The sequence below is a fragment of the Kryptolebias marmoratus genome, linkage group LG2 (genome assembly GCF_001649575.2).
Source record: "Kryptolebias marmoratus isolate JLee-2015 linkage group LG2, ASM164957v2, whole genome shotgun sequence".
NCBI classification, from domain to species: Eukaryota; Metazoa; Chordata; class Actinopteri; order Cyprinodontiformes; family Rivulidae; genus Kryptolebias; species Kryptolebias marmoratus.
In genome coordinates this window covers 16247246-16255849 of record NC_051431.1, presented here as the reverse complement: position 1 = coordinate 16255849, position 8604 = coordinate 16247246, and the positions used below count along the sequence as shown (strand labels likewise).

General features: G+C 37.6%; 1 protein-coding gene across 4 annotated transcripts in view; it reads left to right on the top strand.

Moving 5' to 3' along the window:
• LOC108244649 (cytoplasmic dynein 2 heavy chain 1) overlaps positions 1 to 8604 on the top strand; it is a 102151-nt gene that overhangs the window by 33768 nt on the left and 59779 nt on the right. For 2 of the 4 annotated variants that reach the window (XM_017431036.3, XM_017431032.3), the window contains exons 52-63: positions 661 to 825; positions 1504 to 1628; positions 2556 to 2804; positions 3099 to 3207; positions 3580 to 3693; positions 4682 to 4824; positions 5137 to 5215; positions 5659 to 5819; positions 6708 to 6845; positions 7971 to 8084; positions 8177 to 8337; positions 8465 to 8588. In XM_017431036.3, the coding sequence (XP_017286525.1) occupies positions 661 to 825; positions 1504 to 1628; positions 2556 to 2804; positions 3099 to 3207; positions 3580 to 3693; positions 4682 to 4824; positions 5137 to 5215; positions 5659 to 5819; positions 6708 to 6845; positions 7971 to 8084; positions 8177 to 8337; positions 8465 to 8588 (1682 nt within the window). Of the gene's footprint in view, positions 1 to 660; positions 826 to 1503; positions 1629 to 2555; positions 2805 to 3098; positions 3208 to 3579; positions 3694 to 4681; positions 4825 to 5136; positions 5216 to 5655; positions 5820 to 6707; positions 6846 to 7970; positions 8085 to 8176; positions 8338 to 8464; positions 8589 to 8604 lie in introns of all 4 variants that reach the window. The other 2 variants (XM_017431034.3, XM_017431031.3) reach the window with 1 other exon arrangement.

Genomic DNA, 8604 nt, shown 5'->3' with positions numbered 1-8604 from the left:
TTTATTGGTCTTCAGTAATATTCTAATTTTCTGATATGATGAATTTGAGATTTTCATTTGTTGTCATTTGTAATCATCAAAATTAAACGAAATAAACATTTGAAATATATGAGTTTGTATGTAATGTATGAATATAATATACAAGTTACACTTTTTAAATGGAATTACTGAAATCAATCTACTTTTTCATGATATTCTAATTTTATGACCAGCACCTGTATGTAGGAAGCAAGCCCAGTCCACAGAGACCCCCACAAAGCACAGGCCTAAGCAACCGTTGCTAACATCCTGGTACCAAACACTCAAAGATACCCACTTGATTAGTCAGACCTCTTTTAGTAGCATAAAAAAGACTTAATTTGGGCAGGTATTTGGTCATAATCTTATGGCTGATTGATGTATAATTTGTCAGTGTTAGAGTTTTGTGAGTTTTGGTTATCTAGTTGAGTTATGTCCTTTGTTTTGTTATTTCCAAAGCCCGCAGATGTCCTTAATTGCCTCTCACTCACCTGTCCCTCATCCAATAACTAAACCACCAACAGAGACACACATTTGTATTTAAGTTGGACTTATTAATCACATAGTTTGAGTGTAAATGTGCTCAGCTATCCTGTCGAGCATTAACCTACTTGCGTGTGCATTCCACGTTTTCTTTTTTAGCCCAATCTAATTTGACAGACAGCATCCTGGAAGTGGTGGCATACGAGGCCAGGAGGCTGTTCAGAGACCGCCTAGTTTCTTCCAAAGACCTTCACAATTTTGAGAACATCCTTTCCTCCATCATACGAGGAGACTGGGGCTCTGATGTTCTAGACAACATGACTGGTATGAAATCGCCCCTTATTTGCCCATTCATCAGCCTGACATTTGTGCTTAGTAAGAAGGATTCTGTTGTACTGAAGATGACTCTCTTGAAGCAGTTCATGTCAGCATTTACAGAGTGCCACTCATGCCTGAAGGGAAACAGTAATAGATTACCTCAGAGCTTCTGTGACAGCTCTGCATATGGCATTGCGTTTGGCAATTTCTCTGCTAATGGTCTGTTTACGTTCTGTAAACAAGGATGACATTAATGACTTTTTTTTTCTTTTTCCCAGTTGGTTTGAATGATTCACATTACATGACTTGCAAATAAACTGTGTTATTAGTAATGTTTCCTATCTGCTGATCAAGAATATCATTTCACCAACTGGTGATAAAAGTTGAATTTATTTTCAGATATTGCAAGTTTTAGATGTTGTCAAATAGATATAAATTGCAGTTGGAACTGTTAAGGTGCACTGCTATACTGGGGTCACAGCATCTAATATGAGCTAAATATAAGTTATACAAGAATTATGGGTCTCATCAGAGTGTTAGCTATTGTTTTCTAAGGTGTACAAAAGGTTCCTCTGGGCCGTTCAAGTGCATATCCTGCTGATAAATACACTCTTTATGTTTTTATGCCCTTTGATATTCACATATGGGATACAAATAACATGTAAAATGTTGTTCTGTGTGAAGATGGTTTCTATGTGACATGGGGAGCCTCTGAAGGAGCTGTAATGGCTCCAGGCCAGCTTCTGCCTCCTCATGGTAAACAACTGGGTCGCCTGGATTCTGCTGATATAAAACAAGTTATACAGAAGGTATGCTGTAAGGAAGGGCGGCTTCCTATTTCCTTTGGAATTACCAGTGCATACATAAATATGATACGATTAAAAATAAAAATAAAAAAAAAACAGTTGAAGGGAACAGTTTGGGTAATGACAGCTTTTTGCTTTAGATATTTTTTCCCAACATTTTTATTTATTTAGAAATTTTTTTACCATTGTTGTTATCATTGTTGCCTTTAAATAATTAGTTCAGATATTTTGAAGTGGCGTGCCACTGAAAGATTATAAACAGTTTGTATCTTACTTGCTGTTGATAGCTCTTTGAACAACCTCAGTTTGGAGAAACAGTTTAATTCTGATCAGATTGATGAGCTAACAGTTAGTCTGAGTGGGGTCAAGACCAAACTGGATTGTTGCTGTCTTAAAAAAACCTTTCAAAAAATTCATAGTGGTTCATGTGAACACTATTATGCAATACCTTTGCATTGCTGCTAATTTCACATTTTATGTTAATTTAGATAGAAATGTATGCTTATTTGCAGGCTCAAATAACTTCAGCAGCATCTAGCTGTATCTCTTTCTGGGAGCCTCGGGCACTTCTGGCAGGAATATAATGTTTTAACGGAAATAACCTAGTATTTCAAAATTAACTTCAATGTAAATGTTTTCAACACAGTGTTTGGATGAAACAGTATTGTTTGTTTTAAACTGTTTTTAAGACAACTGCAATACGCTTTTATCTTGGACCTACTTCTCCAAACCGAAGTTATTATAAAATTCTTTCTACAACAGGTCAGATAATTGTTCATAACATTACCACAAAACTTTACTTCAAAAGATGTGAGTTGTCGTTTTAAAGACTACGATTATCAGCTACCACTTTTCTCCATTTGTTTCACTCTTGTGGTTATGTTTTATTCTTATTTTAATATTAATGTATCATCCCTTTTCGCCTGGTAGGGCGTCGTCCTGTACAGTCGGGACAACAAAGAGTTGGACCTTCTCCTGTTCTGGGAAGTGTGCGACTTTGTAGCCAGGGTGGATCGAGTCCTGAGCCGACCCGGTGGCTCCCTGCTTTTGGCGGGCCGGAGTGGAGTGGGCCGACACACAGCCACGAGCCTGGTGTCACACATGCATGGATACACACTGTTCACGCCCAAAATCTCCCGCGGCTATTCTCTTAAGCAGTTCAGCAACGATCTGAAGGCGGTGAGAAAAGACTGTCTGCTTAAGTGGTTTACATTAAGGCTTGCAGTAATGAAACCTTTTGCAGAATGATCTTACTGATAACCAGCTAATATCTACAGGCTGTTTTCGTCTCTGTTTATTCACTAGGATGTGTGTTTTATCCATTTAAATGTGAACTTTAAACACCACCTGTTCATAGCATAAAGAGAAATTAATATTACTGAAGCAAATGTATTGTAAATATATGGATATCAAATATTCATGTACATGTATGAGGTATATGTTTATTGTCTGTATGTTTTGTTTTATGGTCAGGCGATGCAGCTGGCAGGTTTAGAGGGCCAACAGGTGGTTTTATTGTTGGAGGATTATCAGTTTGTCCACCCAGCGTTCTTAGAGATGGTGAACAGCCTGCTGTCATCAGGTGCGTGTTGTGTTTATTGATGTATCAATAGTTATCAAAAGTTTATAAAATGTTACAGAAATTTAATATTTAGGATTTGGAACCTCTATCTCTTTAACCAGTTGGATGTTTTGTGATTTGAAACAAAAGAATTGAATAGGTTATATTTTAACAAGCTAAGGATTTAAGAAGTATATAAAAAATCTGAAGAATAAGGGAATGTCCAAGGCTGGAAACCACCTTTAGAGTTGGATAAGCTAAATTTAGATTTAAGGGTTTTCCTGATTTTATTTAGACGTTTGATTAATATGAATAACACAAACAACAAAGGTTTTTTTATCCAGTATAATTATTAGGCTCTATATTTAGTAGTGTGTTTTTTTTATGTTCCAGGTGAAGTTCCAGGTCTGTACAGCCCAGAGGAACTGGAGCCTTTACTGTCATCACTGAAAGATGCTGCTTCCCAGGATGGATTCACGAGGCCGCTCTATGACTACTTCTCTTACAGTGAGTACAGTTGAACTGTGTGAAAGACAATTCAGCCTTACTATCTTTAGCTGCTCTTTTGCTACTTTTAGCTTTTGCCTATTATTTTTCTACTTTTTGCTTTTTATGTAGCATTTTGCTACATTTAGCTTTTAGCTATTGTTTTGCTGCTTTTAGCTTTTAACTACTGTTTTATTACTTTTAACTTTTAATTAGCTTTCATCTTCATGTAGTGTTTAGCTAGCCTTTTGCTGCTTATAGCTTTTAGCTACCTTTTCCTACTTTTAGCTTTTAACCTGCCTTTCACAGTTTTGTTTTTAGCTACTCTTCTGCAATAGGCTAGCCTTTAGCTCGCTTTTTTCACTATTGCTCCATTTAGTTTTTAGCCATTGTCCTGCTCCTTTTATAGCATCTGTTGTTCTTCTTTTAGCTTTCAGCTTCCACTTTCCTCCTTTTAGCTTCTGTTGTCCTTTTTTTTTACTCATACAGCTCAGTTTCGGCTTCATCAGCAAACTTCAGCAGTCATTCACGCTGCATTTTCACAGAGAATGTAATTTCACCCTTTTTCTTTTTGCATTCACTGTTTCCGTATTTTTAGCATATATGAATAACATATAAGTTGTGTATTGTTCCTCTTTTCACTCTCAATCTATTAGACAAGTGTAATTTTCCTTCCCAAGTTGATTTTTTTTTTTTTTTTTTACCTGGCCCTATTCTTCTGCCTCCCTGCTGTGCAGCATTGTGGGCTGTAGATACGGTCCCATGTCTCTGAGGCTGAAGCGAATCAAATCAATAGCTCCATTATTATTGTCACAGTTACCCACCCAAAGAGCTCCCAGCTCACTTTCACTGTCCAATTTACTGGGAGGTACAATGTGAACGAGACAGTGTCACAAAAGCACAAAAACCGTTTCCCACAAGATTGTGCTATTCATTTCTGCAGTTCTAATCTTTTTAATCCCAATGTTTTGTTTGTTTTTTTTTTTTTTTAAATTTATTTCTAATTCAGGAATCCAGCAGAACCTCCACATTGTCTTGATTATGGACTGCTCTAATTCTAACTTTACTATCAACTGTGAAAGCAACCCAGCTTTCTACCGCAAGTGTTCTGTCCAGTGGATGGAAGGATGGTCCGACAGCAGCATGAAGAAGGTCGGTGTGGAACCGAACAACAAACAAGAGTTGCATGATAAAAATAAATATTTTATGCTAATTGTTAATAAAGCTCAAAAAGTTGAGTGGGAAAGTTGATTTTAAAAAGAATGACATGAAGTCCAGACTTGAATTACTCTGTTGTGAATTCATAAAAATTCAATATTTTATAGTTGTTCAGTAACTCCAGAGAAATAATGTCACTTAGTAGATATGAAAATGTCTATTATTTCTTATTATTTGCATCAGTTGTGTCTATCTACTGTAAATCGCAACTTTCTGTGTGTGTAAACCTGTTCGTGGGGCCGTCAGATTCCTGAGCTGCTGCTGGCAAAAACAGAAAGAGGGGAGGAGAGTGAAAAAGAAAAAGCCACTAATCGGAAAAGCTCAGGTAGGAGCAGAAATAAAATTCCATGGAGATTTATGGATGATTTGGGATATGATACTATTTTATTATCGGCTTGTCTTTGTCATTTCAATGCCTAGAAACACGGCTCATCAGTAGTCGTGTTGTTTTTTCAACATTTAGGATATTTCTTAATTGCACTAGAATGTACTTTTGTATTGATAAGTTTTTCACAGTAGGTTCAAAATCATAAAACAGTTCATTAGAAGCTATCTTTTACAGTATGAGTAACATTAAAGAGATTAAAATGGTTTTATTGATGAGTGTATTTTAATAGCTGTTTAATACTTTACTGTAACAATCATATAGTAGAAGCCTTATAGCCTGAATATTTACTTTGAGTTGCCTGCGTTCAGTGTCATAAGAATGATTATATATTTTCACATCCGTTTATGCTGAAAAGCCTTTTTATTCTTGGATCTCAGCAGGGTCGTATCTTGGAGACCTCGGCCGTTTGTTCCTAACTGTCCACGAGTCATGTAGGGAGCACGGTGCGACGCCGAGCCAGTACTTGGCCTTTCTGCACGTCTACACTGCATTACACAGCCGGAAGCAGAGCCAGCTTACTACAAGACAGCAACATCTCCAGGTACAATGTCACCTGTACTCTTTAAATGGTGCAGATTCACCAGGACGGATTCCCACTGCTGTCTCCTGTTCTTTTTCTTTACTAATAATTTTAACAAAAGAACTAAGCAGAACGTTTTTAACATTAACGTTTTAAAGTTGTAACTTCTGTTTTAGTTCTTTAAACTACTGCTTTTATGACAAATTTTACTCAGTCATAAAGTCATAATTAATTCCTTTATGACACAGTTATTTTTATAGGTAATTTTTTGGTCTTAGTTCATGTTTTATATTTTTATAACACTATTTTATAATCTCTATTCAGTGTACATTTGTCCCCCTGTATCAAATTATAGGCGTCACAAAGTAACCGAGGCTTAAATATTTCACTAGTTTAGGTGGTAACTGCGACCTAAATGAAAAAGCTCAGCCCAAATATTACTGAGCAATAAAGTCAACAGCAGATAAAAAATAATTTACACCTCTGACTTTTTAAATCACCTTTCAGAAAGTACAAATAGTTATTTTTCTGCACTTTGTAAAAACTTTTCCACTGAAGGTGTGATATTTCTCGAGCAAATTACACAATGTTGTGCATTCACGTAGAAAACAAAAATAACATTTTTGAGTGCTTAGTTATGTGTTCCCAGACCAGAGGTAATTAGATGATTTGAGTTTTAATTTGTCTGGTCAGGCCTTTTAAGCTGAAAATGGTCCAGTTCCTGTCACCATCTGACCAATCTGGTCAATCCTTTCACAAAGTGTGATTTCTGTTCACATAAATATGTCTTAATTTATTGATTATGATTTACAAGCCCTCAAATGTGACAACATGGAGTTTTCTTTGACAGTCCTTGATGTTGCCGATATATTAGATCTATCCTGTGCTGCGTTGTCTTTTTGTCTACAGGCCGGCGTGTCGAAGCTGAACGAAGCTAAAACTTTGGTGGACGATTTGAAGAAGCGAGCGGCAGAGCAGAGCGCACTGCTGAAAACTAAACAACAGGAGGCAGATGCTGCCCTGCAGGAAATCACCACCTCCATGCAGGTGTGTGTTTTTGTGTCTCCGTTGCTCGTGTGTGCATGCATGTTTGTGACTGTCAGTGGGAGGCAGGACTGTCCTTCTGCAGGATGTCTCATATCTCCTCCAACCTCCCTCTTCTGTTCTCTATTATACACAAAACTTTCTTTAGATTTTCCCTGCAGTGAATACACTTTTTGTTTAGTGTGTGAGCACATATGTAAATTTGTTTGTTTTGTGATTTCTCAGCTAGTGCTTTCCATCTCCTGATACCCTTGTTTCAATTTTCTTTCGCTCGCTCTGTCTCGAGGACAAACAGAATTAAAAAAGATTGATGAAAGTGAGCCTGAACCCTGTTGATTAGTTATGAAAATATTCTCTTTTTTTCACTCTGTGGGGAATTTGTTTTGAGTTGGATGGGATAAGGAGGAAGAGAAAAGAGGAGGAAAAGGACAAACTGTCAGTGGAGACAGTTTGCAGAAGGATAATTAACAACCAGAATCATCTCGTTGGTCTGTAGCAGCTACGCCACCTGTGGAGATGGAGACAGCAGGAGAGGCAAAATGAGGATATCTCTGGGACAACAAGATGAAGGCTTGAAACAAACTAGCTAGAGCAGTGACTGAAGTTTTGGAAAGATAGAAACAGTCAGATTAGAGAACAGTAAGGTAGGGAAGAACAGATGACTTGTAGAGAAAATAAGGAGTATCTTTTATACTGCAAAAAGTCACCCCATGACTTTGGAGGAGTTTGAGGGTTGTCGAGAATGTCAATAACAAGATTAGCTTCGGCCAAGGGTGTGATGTGATAATATGAATAGATAACAGAAACAAAATGGCCAGTGAAAGCAAATGTGGAAAAATTAGGTTGTTTATCTCTCACTAATGGGCGTGCATCTTTCTGGCTAATCCCAGTCCTGAATTCATCATGTCTGTTTAGAGTACGACACATATATTTACCTGTTTAATAGACTATTTTTACAAGATGTGAAATCTTTTTGGTCAGTGGTCAGTTACAGTTAGAGAATGTTGGTGCTTTTGATCCAGTGCAAACATCAGTGTATATGTATATATATATATATATATATATATATATATATATATATATATATATATATATATATATATTTTTTTTTTTTCCTTTTAAATTCAGAATGCCAGTGACCAAAAGACAGAAATGGAAAAAATAAAAGAAAAAATGGCTCAGGAGATGTCCAAAATTGAAGAGCGAAAAGCCAACATAGACCACGAGTTGAAAGAAGTACAGGTAAGTTACGTGAGTGTTAATAAAAAAGTGCAACGTGATGCTTCAGACCCCATCTGTATTTATCCTTCACTTCACCCCTCACTGCCCTCTAGCCTTTGGTCGATGAAGCAAAGCGTGCAGTTGGAAACATCAAGCCCGAAGCGCTGTCTGAGATCCGCTCCCTCCGGATGCCCCCTGATGTCATCAGAGACATCCTAGAGGGCGTGCTGAGACTGATGGGCATCTTCGACACCACCTGGGTCAGCATGAAGAGGTGAGGGGGGGGGGAATGTGTTAAAGGACTAACTATCCTCTTTTAGGCTTCAATTGACTCCCTGCTCACCTTATCAAATCCAGCGCTCTCTTTTGATTATCTCTGACTTGACTGCCCTCCACTGCAGCTTCCTGGCTAAACGTGGTGTGAGGGAGGACATAGCCACATTTGAAGCCAGGAACATCACTCCTGAGATTCGCCAGAGTGTGGAGGAGCTGCTCAACAGAAACAAAGCCTCGTTTGACCCCAAGGTCAGACAGCAGCAGA